Source organism: Pteropus medius, unplaced genomic scaffold, assembly GCF_902729225.1.
Source record: "Pteropus medius unplaced genomic scaffold, Ma_sr-lr_union100, whole genome shotgun sequence".
Taxonomy (NCBI): Eukaryota; Metazoa; Chordata; class Mammalia; order Chiroptera; family Pteropodidae; genus Pteropus; species Pteropus medius.
In genome coordinates this window covers 38675-54833 of record NW_024347865.1, presented here as the reverse complement: position 1 = coordinate 54833, position 16159 = coordinate 38675, and the positions used below count along the sequence as shown (strand labels likewise).

General features: G+C 43.1%; 1 protein-coding gene and 1 pseudogene across 1 annotated transcript; one reads left to right on the top strand and one right to left on the bottom strand.

The window, feature by feature from the left end:
- Positions 1–4573, bottom strand: LOC120615735 (adhesion G protein-coupled receptor E5-like). The gene is made up of 5 exons (XM_039878921.1): positions 4406–4573; positions 2124–2279; positions 1771–1860; positions 333–379; positions 1–205 (listed from the first exon to the last, which is right to left on the bottom strand). Exons 1-5 carry the CDS (start codon positions 4539–4541, stop codon positions 77–79), a joined length of 558 nt encoding a protein of 185 aa, XP_039734855.1. The 5' UTR covers positions 4542–4573; the 3' UTR covers positions 1–76.
- A 9981-nt stretch (positions 4574–14554) lies between these two features.
- LOC120615740 (uncharacterized) lies at positions 14555–14673 on the top strand (annotated as a pseudogene).
- Positions 14674–16159: the final 1486 nt, after the last annotated feature.

Here is a 16159-nt window from a genome sequence, read left to right as displayed (position 1 = left end):
CCCACTGCAGGAGAAGCTGGGCCCTCGGAGCAGGGCTCCACTGTGCTGGGGTCTCTGCTCCAAGACCAAGGCTTACTCAGGCCTCTATGGGATGCCTCCACCTGCCACCCCTGGGTCCAGCCTGTACCTGTATAGTGTCCAGGGTTGAGGCTGAATTGTAGTCTCTGCCCAGATCATTGATTTTTCTTAAGAAGTGGGAGAACCCCTGGGGAGAGGGGAGATGAGGTAGTCAGAGACTCACAGGTGAATGGGGGAACTTGGGGAAAATGGGTGGGTGCTGCAGGAGGCATGGCGGTATCTCCTACTTCTTGGTCCCTCCTGGAGCCACTCACCTTGCTGTTGATTCCAGGGGGTGAGGTCCAGGTGGGGAATGAGATTCCTGGTGCAGATAAAACAATGGTTCATTAGGTGTACGTGTGTGTGTGTGCGTGCGTGAGTGCGTGCATGCGTGCCTGTGTGTGTGTGCGTGTGTTTTGGAGAAAGGGTCGGAGGCCAGGTGAGGCGAGGTTGCTTCCCAGATTGTCATTTGGTACTTCATGAACCCTGGAATGGGAATAGAAACATCTGGAAGGCCCCAATGTTTCCTTCCGTGTTAGGGGTACCTTTTTTTACTCACATGGAGGCGTCTTATGGGTGAATGTGGTAACCTGGATGCTCTCTTGTCCAGGTGTGAATGAACTCAGTTTGAGTCTTACCTGTCTGCCACCCCCAGTGCCCTTAGCTTTCCTGGGAAGCTCCAAGCTGAGGTGGGAGAACATCACAGAGTTGCCTGTGCTCCAGGCTGAGCACTGGGACAGAGGCTAGAGTTGGCCTTCTTGGGAACCGAGTGCAGCGGAAAGAATGCATTTCACAGCCAGGACCTAACTGGCTCCTAGTTATGGGCTTTGTCTTAATTTCCCCAGGGAAGCTGCTCACTGGCTGAGTTCTCCTGAGAATCCCTCTGACCCTGTCAGGGAACTGCTCTCTGCTCCATGATTATACAAATCTATCTTGATAGAGATGGACTAAGAACTGCCTGTGAGACAACCCCCTCCCCCACTCCCAATCCCCCTACGAAGACAAGGTTATGGGCTAGGGCGGGGAGGATGAAGAAAGTGCTGGACAGGCTGGGCCAACCAGACAGTGGCACCGGGTCAGTGTTGGACTTTGGGGGCTGAAATTCAGCCAGGCATCTCTGGGTGTCTTTTTCTGATGCCCAAGGAGATATCCCCTGGACTGCCAGGAAGTGGTGAGAACGCACATTTGAGGAAGGCCAGCGAAGGTGAAGGCTAGCTGGTGGAGAGGGGAGCCGGGTCTGATGGTTGAGGGGGTGGCAGCCGTTTCTGTCATCTGGCCCCTTGATCTCTCTCACCAGGAACACAGACCTATGTAGCTTTCCAACTGAGGCAGTGATCCCCGATTTTGCTCTCTGTTGCCATGTGTTCTAGGTGGGAATCTCTTCTGTTGACCAGATTCTTCAAGTTTGGGGATGGGGGGCCAGGGGGATTCTGTTCCATGTCATGCACTCAGATCAGACACAATATTCTCCTGGGTCCTGATCATCTGAGTTGTCACTGGGTGGTGAACTGAAATTATTGAGGATGGTCAGGGAGGTCACTTGTGTGGGAAAGTTGCTGGAGGCTAAGTGGCTAAGTGGGGTCAGGGTGCCAGGGTTCTTGGTCAGGGTCAGGGCTGGCCAGGGAAGGTGTTCCTGCCCTCCAGTCTCCCCACTCTCATGTTTCTGGGCAGGGTTCCTGTATCCATCATTGCCTGGGAGTTCTGAGAGCATACCTGGAGTGTTAAAGCCCTTGGGGGCCCTGGTGGGGGATGGTCCTTTTATCCTGGTGGTCACTGATCGTGGCAAAGAAGACAGATGCTGTTCTGGAATACAAAACGATGTGTGCTCCTGAAGTATCTTGAATGTCATCTCATTCTTTTGTTTTATGAATATAAGATGGCAGGTGGCAAGGGGGGAATTCCAAATATTCAGAAGTGACCTTCTATGGAGGGTTTTGAGCCTTGGGGTTCAGAGAGGGTGGGTGACATGTAGGTGCTCAGGACAGCCTTTTCATGCCTGCAAAAAGTGGAGTAAATGATCTCATATCTCACGGACAAGAAGATGGAAGATGCGGGATGGTTTTTACCTTGGCACGTGTTCTCACTCTCATTCCTAAACATTGTTCCCCCAGAAACGAGCACATATCCTGGGCTGCACATGCAGTCGTAGCTCCCCTCTGTGTTCTGGCAGGCTGCAAATCTTCCACAGGACGCTGTCAGGGTTGTTCCACACTCGTTGACATCTGGAACACAAAGGGCAATGGTTGCTTCCCTAAGGTGTGAGTTCCCACAGAGCAGAGACTGTGGACTCCAGCCTGTCATGGGGACGCATGGACACAACTCACTCCTGTGTGGCACTACTGAGGCTGGGCTGGGCAGATCTAGCTGCTCCAGAGCTGTTGAATAAAGCCAGGTGCCAGGGCCCTGCCTATTAACAGTCTCTATGCCCCACCCATTATTCACAGTGGCCTAAGTACACCCCACACCACTCATCAGGCAATCTCACAGCTCCCACTGTCAAGTCTTTTCCAGTGCCCCAGGATGTCTCTGGGAAAGTATTGCTATCTCCACCCCTTGGAGAAGTCCCCCTTTATCAGAGCCCATCATATATGTGAAATGAGGAAGCAGCATGAAGTTGCTGACAGCTGAGTCACTGGGAGTGTTTTCTGACATCTTACCTCTCCCTGTTCTCTAAATATGAGAGTAAAATTCCCATAAGCCATGTCTTTTTTTGGTAGCTCAGGCACCTACTGAGCAGGATCTGGACACAGTTCACTAAAGACAACAGTTTAATAAGAACCAGCAACACAAGAATTAACCACATTGCAGAGACAGAATCTTAGGTCATGTATATACCAATCAGGGGACCAGAGACTTTAGAACCTGAAAGAACTCAGTGTCATGACGGGCAGGCCAATGGTCTCCCCCAGATCAGAGTTTCTTCTCCATACCTGTGGATTTCCTTTCTAAGTTCCCAGGCCCAGGTTGTGGTGTCAGCACCAGGACAGGACAGGATGCAGAAGGAATAGACCCCTAAGACATTCATGGTTAGCCCCCACCTGGGCATTGGGACTTTCCTCCTCTGTTCTTAGATGGTGACAATGGCTGGAGACCTGCCTTCAAGTTTGACAGGATGGGGTGGAGTGGAGTCAGGGAGAGTTGGAAATAAGGTATGCAGGACAGAGGACACAATGATGGGAGATTCCTCAACCTGACAAGTGTGCTCCCAGCAAGGATTGGGATCCAGTTAAAGTAGCAGCAGGATCTCCACACATTTCCACCCAGTCTATAAATCTCCATGAGACAGACATGCAAATGCACAAGGACCCTTTAGGAATACCCCCAGGGTCATGGATGGACTGGGCAGTAGTCTCAACATCTTTTTATTTTCTCTGATAAAATCCTCTTTTTCTCAAATGTTAGATAACACATGATACTTAGAAAACAAAGAAAATGCAAAATAAAGGAAACAAATAAAATCACCCAGAAGTCTACTATATAGACTACTGAAAATTTTAGGAGTATTTTTTTTCTTTTTGGACATATTGGTAATGTTTTCTTTATTATCAATAAATATGCATCTAAGACTATTTTGAGTTGAGGACTATTTCTTGGTGCAAAACTGTATAATTTCCTTTTTTCTATTTTTTAATTGTGGTAAAATGCACATAAAATTTACTATCTTAACCAGTTTTAAGTAGTATAATATTTTTTGTGATCTTGTATTGTTGAAGAATACGAACATCTTGGATTTAGACCTTAGATTACACCACCTTATTAGTTGTGGGACTTTGGACAAGCCACTCAATCTCTTAGAGCCCAAATTTTATCACTGAAGAAACGATCTGAGCTCTGCTTGCCTCAAGGGACTGCTGTGAGAATGAGGTGGAAAACATAATTGTGAGTGGGTAAAATTCCTGATGAATTAATAATAATAGCAGTAACAATAGTAATAGCTACAATTTGTTGACAATTTGCTTTGTATTCATCTTTCATTTTTTTTCATACAGGTAACTATTAAAACTTACACCATCCATGTGGGGTAGGTAACTAATTATCCCCAATTTACAGACAAGCAAACGGAGGCAAAGAGAGGAGAAATAATTTCATGAATGTCAGAGAGCCAGTCAGTGGCAGAGCTAGACTTCAAATCCACATAGCCCAGCTCCGCTGTATAAGCTCTCAACAATCTACCCACTGATCATGAAAACCTGACTGCCCACTTCCCTCACATTCCCCTGAGTTGTCCTCTCTCGCTGATCCTTGGCAAAGTGCTTTTGTGCTGCTCTCGGGGATGATAACTCTGGATGTTCTCCAACCAATCTCCCCGCAATTTCTGTATGCCCCTCCACCACCCCCAAGTTTGTACCTTCGCAAATCTCCAGGAGGTTAGTGATGATCTCCCCAAAGGAAATGAAACCTGGAGCACAGCGACAGGTGGTGGCATTGACACAGGTTGAGTGCTGAGGGCACCACTGAGCACAGGCCTTGGGGACCAAAGCCATGATAGGAAGGCCTAAGGAATAAAGAATGCCAGCTCGTGGTCCAAGAGTAGAGGACGGGAGGGTAGGGAAGGGTGTCGGCCATCAGAAGAGGAAGAGCTCAAAAATTTCTAGACATTCAGGGAAAAACAAATAGCTTTCCTCATTTCTAGAGGACCATCACTGGGCCTCACTTGCAGAACAAGCCTCCTTTTTCCTCTTGTTGGTGAGAGGTCCCACACTCCAGCATGCACTCCCCATTTTCCATTACTAATGAGGCTGGCTTGGCAGACTCACCTCCATGGCCCAGTGTCAACAGTAGCAGCGCTAAATGTCCTGGGCCAGAAAGACAGAGATAACCAAGAGAGGAAAGTTGAGCTCCAATTTCAACCTCTTTGGCATGGCCATTGTCCCCTTAGTAGGTGGCTCTAGCCCTGCAGCCCTCAGCTTTCCAGCAGATTCCTCGAGGCTCCTGTACTTTACTGGAAATCAAAGACTAAGCCTTTTCTCTCCAAAATGTGCCCAGTCTCTTAAAAAGTCATATTTCCCAGGTCAAATGATAGGGAATGTGCCTATTTTCACTTAAAATGCTAATCAAAATTATGTCCACCTTGCTGATATAAGTTTTTACTATATATCACCATTAGTATCCTTCAAATCATTCCATGACACACAGATCCTATAGACTAAAGAATGATGTTTTCTTTAGCACATTAGTTTTCAGAAACTTTGGCTATGTACTCTTTTGGAAAAAAAAATAGATTAGATACTGTGATAGTTAATTTTATGAATCGATTTGGCTAGGCCACAGCACCCAGACATTTGATCAAACACTAGTCTAGATGTTGCTGTGAAAGTGTTTTCTAGGTGACATTAACGTTTAAATCAGTAGATTTTGAGTAAAACAGATTACTCTCCATAATCCAGTGTGCCTCATCCAATCAGCTGAAGACCTTAAGAGAAAAAAGCGATCTTTGAAGGATTTCTGCTTCCAGATTGCCTTCGAATTTGAGATGCAACATCAAGTCTTCCCTGGGTTTCCAGCCCGCAACCTGTCCTGTAGATTTTGCACTTTCCAACTTTCACATTCTCATTCCTTAAAATAATATGTATAGTAAGTCCTCACTTAATGTCTTTGATAGGTTCTTAGAACTGTGGCAAAATGACATATCATGAAATAAATTCTACCATAGGCTAATTGCTCTAAACAAGAGTTAAGTTCCTACAGCATCTCATCAATCATTACAACAAAACAACATTGAACACAACATTATGTGAGGATCTGCTGTATATATACACATCCTATTGGTTCTGTTTCCTAGAGAATTTGGATGAATACAGGTGGTAAAATGAGAAATCTGTTAAGTCTCCAAGTTTGCCCTAGGAATTAGTTTCAGAATTTCTCCTTTCAGAACTGAATATAATTGAGTTAATACCCTTCTTAATATTTATTCCCTGCTTTCCCTTACAGAGATAGTGGGGAAACCAGAAATAGAGCAAAGAGCAGAGAAAATTCTCAAACTGGGTAGAGAGTTCCCAGATAACTTCAGTCGTCCATTGCCATCATTATAATTCTACCCACCTGGCAGCAACCTTAGATATCTATTTCTCATGGTGCAGACACCAGCAATCCCAGCCACAGAGGACATCTTATTATGGTCTATGTTACAAAGACTTCTTGTTTCAAGTATGATTTGTACTTTAGATTTGGTAACAGGAAACTGCTAGTCTAGATACTTTCTTGCCCCTGTTTTGTCCACTGATTAACTTTTTGAAACTCAGAGTTCTAATTTTTAAGTATTTGCATAGAATTATTAGTATTCATACTGAAAGCCTCCCTTGGGGTCATTTTGATATCCCTTTTATATGAGAAGACCTCACAAACATGAAGAAACACTTGACTGATCTTTTTGCCCCTACAGGAACTTAGTTCAGAGTGAACAGGCTTATATAGTATCTATTAACAAACTTCTTTATTCTGAAGCAACTATAGGTTTAAAGGAAGTTGCAAAAACAATACTAAGAGAAACTGTATATCCTTCACCCAGCTTCCTGCAAGGGTTACATTTTTATGTAACGATAGTCCAATATCTAAACCAAGAAATTGACATTGGTACAATGTGTGTTCAGCTCCATGTCATATTTTCACATGTAGATTCCCGTAACACTCACTGCAGTCAAGATACTTAATTATTTTATCAGCCCAAAGCTCTCCCTCATGCTACACCAACATCCCTAAATCCTGGCAGGTCTAAAGGTGTTCTTATTCTTCAACAAGACTCAAAATAGTTTTAGATTCATATTTATTGATAAAAGGAAGATATTCCTGGTATGTTTTAAAAGATGAGAAAAACATACACCCAACAAAAAAAAATTTTCTAGTAGACTGCGTGGTGGAATTATGGTGATTTTCTTTGCCTACACTTTTTACATTCTCTTTGTTTTGTACATGTCCGCTAGGGCTGCCATAACAAAATGGTATAAGCTGGGCATCTTAAACAACAGAAATTCATTTTCTCATAGTTTTCTCATAGTTTTGGAAGTCCAAGATTTGAAGGCTGGAAGGGTTTGTTTCCGATGAGAGCTCTTTCTTGGTTTGTGGATGGCTGCCTTCTCACCATGTCCTCACATGAACTTTCCTCTGTGTGTCTGTGTGTGTGAATAGGAAGAGAGAGAGAGCAGGAGGAGGAGGGGGAGAAGGAAAGAAGCAGGGGCGGGGAGAGTGAGAGCAAGAGCAAGAGAGAGAGAAAGAGAGGAGAAAAAGGAAGTAGGAGGAGAGGAGGAGGAGGAGGAGAAGAAGAGGAGGAGGAGGAGACCACCAGTGTCCTCTAGTTCTAAAGCCCGAGCTCTTCACTCTATACCTCTTCACCATGACACCACCATTGCCCTGCTCCCTTCACTCTTCCTTTGACCTGTATTCTCTTGAAAAAGTGTTTCTGTGCTGCTCCCAGGGCTGAGGACTCCAGAAGCCCCACAATCTGTGATGTGCCCCTCCACTACATTCCAGTCTCTTTACTTTACAGCCTATCATGGGATTGCTGGGGGTCTCCCCAGATGGAGATGTAGATCCAGACAACGATGACAGGCAGAGGCACCAAAAGGTGGAATAACAAGGGCCCCTCCAACCACAGAACTCTGTGGGCTAGAGACTGGTCAGGAGCCCCTAGGAATGGAGAATTCCATCTGTCAGCTGGGACCAGAGAATGGAGGAGGGGAGGGGTGGCTTCCGTCAGAAGAAGAAGGGCTCAACAAACTGGGAATTCGAGGAAGAATAAACAGATTCTCATCCCCAGAAGAAGAATAAGCCTTCAGAATAAGCCTCCTCTCCCCACTTCCCTCTTTTTAGTGAAGGAACCCAGACCTTGGCATGTGCTCCCCAGCTTCTGTCACTTATTGAGCTGGCTGAGCAGATTCACCTGGGCAGGGTTCAGGGCTGCAGCTCCCAATGGCAACAGCAACAGTACAGAAAGCCCTGGGACAGAAAGACAGAGAAGTGATAGGAGTCAAGCTCCAATGGCAACCCCTGTCCACCTGGCCACTGCTTCCCCACCAGGTGTCTCTGGTCCTGCAGCCCAACAGCATCCCCCAGGCTCCTTACAGCAGGTTCCTGCACTTTGCATGGAGCCTGAGGCTCAGCCTTGTTCCCTCCATCTCCTGGGCATCACCTAGGAATCAGGCACCAACAGCCACAAGCCTTCATAGAACTTCAGGTACTACAGGTAAGGAAACAGAATATATGCAGAGAGCTGATAACAGGTCTTAGAAACCTCAACCTCTCCCAATGGAGGGAGGAGGTGAGTCCTAAAGGAGGAAGTCCTCAGATCTGTGCCTTTGCCCAGATCCCCACAATAGTAGAAATCTGCTTCCTCTTTCAGGATTTCTCTCCCAGAATTAGTGATCTCCCTATTTCAAGACATACAAGTGGAGAGTGGCTTTGGAGTTAGATGGCCCAAAATCTGAATGCTAGCTCTTCCACTTATTGACTGTGACTTTAGATTAGTCACTTAACCCTTTTGAGTCTCCATTTGCTCAACTGTATAATGAGTATAATAACTGTACAATGAGTATAATAAAAATGAAAATAGAATGCCATTATTATATGAGGATACTGGCAGGATTAATTGAGATGTTAAATGAAAGTACTAGTTAAAACTGAAAAAGAAAAAGCTGTCTTTCCTCTTTTGCCCTACAACTTTTTCCTGACCTAAGACTCACATCCATGAGTCACACTCACAGATCTGGTCACTGATGACTTTCTTAGCCTGACTTTTCCTGAGGAGAGGATTCCCTCCTTTTTAATGATGTCCTTTCTGCACAGGACTCCCCTTACCTTTCCCTGTGTGGCACAGCATTGATGTTGGCATGGGGGAATTCCACAGCAAGACTGCCAGAGCACAGCCTCCAACTCTGATACTTTTTAGCTGTGACATTGGGGAAGCCTCAATGTCCTCATCTGCAAAATGGGAATTATAAGAGCCTCTACTCATTAACTGTGTGTGAGTCTATGACTATACACATGGAGAGAGTGCCTGGCACACAGTAAATGCTTCGTAAATGTTAGACTTTTGTTATACCCTCCTTGAGTCCCTTTATTATCAAGCAGAACAGAACGGCAGCCTAGTAAATTATCCTATTACTTTTCTCTTTTCTCTTGTAGAACTTTACGATTTTATTCACAATATAGTATATATTCGCTATTGAAAAGTTAGAAAAATAAATGAACAGACAGAGAAATAACCTTTAACCCCACAGCTTTGATCTTTGAAACTCATTCGAACACGACTGTTTATTCCTTAAAAATATTCTCTTCCAGAGGGTAGGGGGGAGGGGGATTGGGGGAAGTAGAAAAATTGTAAATAATTTCTTCAATTAAATAATTTAAAAATATATATATTCTCTTCATTTTCCTACCCCGCCCCACCCATATTGCTCTTTCTTACCTTTATCGACAAACCCCTAAAAATCAGCGTCCAAGCTGGATACCCATACTTCCTCACTTCCTACTCATTCCTGGGAAACTCCTATGAAGATGTGCTGTCCAGGGTCAGAACTGACAGCTGAATCAGTGTTTTAATCACCTCCCTAGGTATTTGGAGGTGATGTAAGCTTAGAGCTTATTGTCCTGTGTCAACGGTGCACACATAGTAAATGTTTTTAGAGTATGTATCAATAACATATATTTATTTATAGGTTATACATTTGCAGTGTCGATCCATAAATTGAAAATTAATAAGATCTCAATCTAATTTTTAATCAAAGTAAATTCAAATAGAAGTTTTAAGAATTTCTTGCTGCACCCGTTAGTAGACTTGCATGACCCCCTGAGGTATGCGTACCCCACTTTGAAGCCACTGCTCCAAACAACTTCAATCTTCTTAGCTGTTCTACCCTCGATTGTCCTTTCCTCCTGGACATTATGCCCTGTGTAATCTCTTCTCCTTGAGGAAATTAGTGACTTACTAGTGACTAGTGACTTCTGTAAAAAATAATGTAATATAACCTAGGGCAACATTGTACCCCAAAGAACTGTTTACAAGGTTTACAAGAAAGCAAATATTATGACTACAAGACTGATGACTACCAGATTTAAAATTAAGCACATTGTTTAGAATTAACATCACTTTGTTATCTGCATGGATAGAAATGCCTTATTTGTTCCGCTTCCCTTTCTCATAAATACCCCTTGCCTTTGTCTCCTAATCAGAACATTATTTGGGCTTCTGCCTAATCGGTGCTCCCTAAATAGCTATTCTTAGATTTCAAATAAATGCTGTTACCTCTCACTTTGAAAGGCTTTTATTTTTAAGTTAACACTTCTAACTAATAAATATGGCAAAAGTGACAGGATGTCATTTCTGAGATTAGGTTACAAAAAGAATGTAAATTCCATCTTCTTTTCTCTCTCTTGCTTTCTTTCACCCACTCCGAGGGAAGCCAGCTGCCATGTTGTGAACTACTCCATAGAGAGGGCCATGTGGCAAGAAACTGAAGACCTCCAGCCAACAGCCAGTGAGGAACTGAAGCCTGCTGTAATGTAAGTGCCTGACACTAATTTTTTGATTGCTGAGGCATCCATTTCAAAAAACATTTATCTTGAATAAACATATTGCTAACTGTATGACACAGCTACTAGCAAAACTACCAGTTAAGGAAACAGGCTGCCCCCACCACTATGAAGATCCTTCTTTCAGAAAGTCCTGTGTAACCTGACTGAGTGATCCTTCTCCCCTCCCATGCTCTAATTTCCAGTCTTATGCTTTAAATTAGCCAGTAAAGAACAAACCCCAAAACTCTAAACACCCCAACCTCAGACCTTAATAAAAGCAGAGACTGAGATCTCTTCTGTCTCTGTCTCTCTGTCTCTCACACACACATCAGAAACCTTACTATATCTGCTTTGGGCTTGTGGTGCGTGCTCTAGGACCTATAAGTAATAAACTTTGTTCTTCAAAGTTCCCTAGTGATTTTTGCCGAAACGCATCTTACAATCATAATAAGAACCACAAGGGCAGGTCTAGCCACAACTTTGGCTCTAGTCAGAGAAATGTCCATGGGGGATAAATGTCTAATTTGGGCCCAGGAGAGAGTCTCAGGCATTCCTCGTTGACAGCATTACTATCCATAGGCTGGGACCATCAAAACACCCACCAACAAGCATATGATCGAGCTTGGAAATGAATCCTTCCCCAGTCAAGACTTGAGATGAGGCCACAGCCCCAGTCAACAGCCTGATTGCAGCCTTGTGAGAGACCCTGAGCAGGGGACCCAGCTAAGCTGCTCCCATATTCCTGACACGAGAAAAGCCGTATATAAATATGTGTTGTTTTAAGCTGCTAAGTTTTGGGGTAATTTGTAATACAGCCATTAATAACTAATATACCCCATAACAGAATTCTTCCTGATGTGGTCCTAAATTATCTTCTCAGCCTATTTCCTTCTCCTCACCAGATCATGCTTCACTACCACACCTGAGCATTGGAAGGCGAGGAACTCTGTCACACTGTTCCTGCCTAAATGGAGCCCCAACCCCAGCTAAGAAACCATCTTCTCTAAGCCAAGCCTAAATTTCAGCTCTTCAATAAAGAAACATAATACCTTTGACAAATCTGAAAGCCCACTCTTTCAAGCCCTCCCCAGACTCTACCAACAGATGGTGATGGAGCTAGGTGCTTGTGCAAGGACCCTGAGATTGCCCAACTGAGTGAGTTCCCCATGGGATACAATAAGAAAGGATGAATGAAGAACGACAGTATGGCAAACTCGGTCTGTGGATCCTCCCAACTTTAGATCAGCGGTGTAGTGGGGCTTCATAGTGTAATGATCTGCTCAGACTGCCATAACAAAATACCACAGACTGGGTGGCTTTAACAACAGAAATTTATTTTCTCACATTTCTGGAGGTTGGATGTCCAAGATCAAGGTGCTGGCAGGGTTGGTTTCTAGTAAGTTCTCTCTCGTTGGCTTGCAAATGGCCACCTTCTTGCCATGTCCTTATGTGGCCTTTCCTCCAGGCAAATACATCCCTGGTGTTTCTTCTTATAAAAACACCAGTCCTGTGGGATTAGGACCCCATACATATGATCCCATTTAACCTCTATCTCCAAATACACTTATATTAGGGGCTAATGCTTCAACATATGAGTTTTAGGGGGATACAATTTTGTCCATAACAAATAGTATACTCCAAAAAATTCGTGTCTACATAAAACCTCAGAATATGACCTTATTTATTTGAAAATAGTGTCTTTGCACGTGTAATTAGTTAAGGATATAAAAAAGAGATCATCCGAGATTAACAAGGTGGGCCCTAAATACTATGACTGGTGCCCTTATGAGAAAAGGATACAGTGAGACACACACATAGCAGAAGTCCATGTAAAGACAGAGGCTAAGATTAGAGTGATGCTGTGTGAAGCTAATCTGCCATTTTAACTTCTGAGTGAATGAACCTGGACCATTGACCACCTCCCCCTTCCCCTAGGTGGACTCTAGAATGTGCACAGATTTCGGTCTCAAAATTTCCATCAATCCTTCCTCCAGGGCAAGGTGCCTTCAATGTTATCTATCTCTCAGCTTACCTTGGCACCAGAGCTTCCTGGTATCTGGCCTCTTTGTTCTCTTTGATCACCCACACATTCCTTTCCTAGCAGGTAGGTTCATTTTTTAGGGGGCTAGAAGCCTGTAGCGTGGGGGATGAAAGATGCAAAGATCTGACCATCCTGTGGCCACCCAGGAGTGCATTTCTGTAAGTTCCTCAGTGTTTGGAATCACTTTGTATATATGGCCTATTCATGGAACATGAGGCCACAAGCCAGGAAACATCTGGGGCCACCAGAAGCTGGAAGAAGCAATGAAGGAGCCTCCCCTAGAGTTTTCAGAGGAAGTGCGGTCCTGCTAGCCAACACTTGAATTTCAGACTTCTGGTCTCCAGAATTGTGAGAAAATAAATTTTTGTTGCTTCTGTTGTTTTAAGCCACAAAGTTCCTGATAATTTGTTATATCAGCCACAGAAAACTAGTATAATCTATAACTTGGATCTCAATAGAGGATACAAGCTCTAGAGCCAGCCTGCTTGGGTTTGAATCCTATTTCATCACTTACTATATATGTATCCTTGGGCAAGTTACTAAGCTTTTCTGTGCCTCAATTTCTTCATCTATCAAATTGGGATAAAACCACTTTCCACACAGGTCTGCTGTGTGGATTAAATGAGTTAATACTTGCAGAGTAATACTTAGCAGAGTAACTAACTACCACATAGTATGTGCTCAGTAAGTGTTAACCACTTAGTGGTAGTAGTATTAATCCACTAACACAGTATATTATGGTTTGAAATCAGCTTCTTTTCAACTATGAATGAAATCAGTTATGACTGAATTTGTATCCAATAATCTATTCCAAATTTTTCCTTTCAAGATTGGAATTCTAAGCAATTCAAGCAATTTCTTTTTCCTTTTCTCAATATGCCCTTTCCTAAAATGTGACACCCAGAATAGAAAATAAATAAGCTCTAGCATCATAGCTAATATGTGATTTTACATATTGGTCTATATCATAAGCTCTTTTTAAGTGTATTGTGTGTAAACAACTACCTTTAAACTCTGTGAAGGCATCAACTTTGATTTCTACTTCTATTACAATCTCCGTAGCATTTAGGCCAATGTTTTATATACAGAAGATGCCTGTCAAACGTGGCCACTAGTCAGAAATCGCATTTCCCATAGTAAAATAATAAGAACCAAGGCTACATAAGTGATGTTTCTTCAAAATGAAGAAACAAATTAGAAAGCATGTATTGAGCACCTACTGTGTGTTAGCTATTCCACCAGGCACCAGAGAGGAAAAATAATAAAGTTGATATCTCAAGGAAGTCCTCCTCAATTGTACACTAATGTAATTAAAATGAGCCAATGGTCTACAAAGAGCCAATGGATTAACCATATCCGATCTTTCTTAACATATTTGGGAAGGGAGAGGCCATAGCTTTCTGGGATTTAATCCTGTAGCAATAACCAAATGGGTAGAAAAAAAATTAAATTCCACATAAGCTCCAAGTGCTTCCCTTGACCCAAGTGTCAGCCTCTTCTCTCTGAGAAGCTAAAATAAATAAAATCCTATTTTTCCCCATTATTCTTTCATTTCTCCAGATAGTACAAATACAAGTCAGGAAAAAGGCAAAAAATACATATATGGAAAAGATTTTCAAACTAGATAGTTCTCATATTCAATGAGATGCATGAAATGCACAGATCATAAGTTCCCAGCTTGATGAATTTTTGTGTATAAGACCATGTAACTAAACAATTAAGACATAAAACATTTTTAGTTCTTCTAGAAATCCCCTCCATATCTTCCCAAGGTAGCCACTATTCTGATTTCCCTCACCATTGATTAGTTTTTCTTGTTCATAAACATTCCCGAATAGTTTGAAATGGAAAGAAATGGTAAATAGCTGCTTCTCATGGCGCAGAGGACATCGAGCTCAGCTGTGGAGAACTTTTTACCTTTGATTTTAATTTAAAAATATTTCCTGTTCGGTCTACGGCCATGCTACCCTGAACACGCCCGATCCTGTCTGATCTCAGAATCTAAGCAGGGTCGGGCCTGGTTAGTACTTGGATGGGAAATCACCTAGGAAGACCAGGTACTATAGGCGTTAAATAAACAAAGAAACAAACAAACAAATAATAAAGTCCTTATCATTAAAAAATATATATTTCCTGTTCAAATAAACCACATTAGGATCCATATGTGTGGGTTCCTTAAACTGACATTGGAAACGCCTAGCATGGATGCTTTCTTTCTCATGTTTTATTATTAGATCCACAGTTCTGCTTTTTATTCTCAGCATTACCAGTGACTATGCAGCCAGCCTACTTGGTGGTGGTTCAGGTTTCCCATTGCTAAGAGGATAAAGAATGTGATTGTGCCCCCAAAAGGAAGCTCCATGACTAGCTCACTAAAGGGTTCCTACTCTGTAAGATAAGTATCAATCTACTGGTCATTCAATGAAGATACTTATCTGATATCACACAACTAGTGACTGGCAGGGCCAAGAATCAGAACTGGACTCTTTATTGGTAAAGCCCGTACTCTACCAAATTGCCCTCTTAGTATAACCAGAGTGGATACAAAGAAAAACAGGAAATGAAAAAGAAAACACCTTGGGTAGAGAGCCTTGCTCAGTACCTGGCAACACACAGGGGTGGGTCATCAACTATAAACTTCATGGCATTAAGTTGAAACCTGAGGGATGAATCAGCAATAGGCACTGTGGGCTACATGATGAAAGGAGGGAGCATCTGAGGTAGATTTTTCTTCTAGATAAGTAACTGGGATCACATGACTGATTCTTCACAGCCAGGCTAGGGAACTCGAACTTTATCCTGAGAGCAATAGAGACTTACGAAAGAAACTTAGGGGAGGGATGTTTGGCCATTCAGGATCTGCTTACCTTGGCTACTGCCTACCTAGTGCCTGCCTTTCCAGTATGCTCACCTTACCCTCTAGTTCATATTTCAGAAGTTACCCCCTTGGGACAAGGTGTCTTTTGAAGGTCTGACAGGTGCATCGGTCTCCTAAGGTGATCTTTTATCCTCACACACACACTCCTTTTGTTCTGCCCCAGAATCTAAGAGTACAACCTCAGGCGGACCCAGATGCCTAGGAACTGCCTGTTGTAAAATTCTCCATGAATGCGTGGCACTGTGCTCTCCATTGAGTAGAGACAGCTGGAGTGTGGCGAATTTCAGAAGTAGCAACTTTGACTCTGAGGGTGAGAGGAAGCAGCCCATAGGAACCTACAGCCAAATGGGCTCAGAGACCATACATAATCTACCTGAGAGTATTTGCCCTAATATTGTCATATAGACTTAACAAGCATATTGAATGCTTATTTTCTGCCCAGCACAGTGCTAGCCTTAAAGGAAGTCACACTGAACAGGCTCCGTGTAGTCTCTGATCTCACCGAATTTACAGAAAAGAGGAAGATAAAGTGCAATAAACAATTCTAAGAACCACTGTAATTTAGGAAGAACTCTGTCTCCAGCTTCTGCTTTGGATAGAAATCTAGAAGGCATTGCTGCTACCATAGCAATAAGACTGAGTAATTGACAAAAACAACTTTCTTGAACCTATCAGAG

Bases quoted from the DNA above. Each gene is read 5' to 3' on its own strand.
- LOC120615735 (XM_039878921.1), bottom strand. From the start codon at position 4,541: ATGGCTTTGGTCCCCAAGGCCTGTGCTCAGTGGTGCCCTCAGCACTCA. The intron at 380-1,770 runs GTATGCTCTCAG...TATCTGCACCAG, and splicing joins CAAGGGCTTTAACACTCCAG to GAATCTCATTCCCCACCTGG. The intron at 206-332 runs GTGAGTGGCTCC...CCCTCTCCCCAG, and splicing joins CCCCTGGAATCAACAGCAAG to GGGTTCTCCCACTTCTTAAG.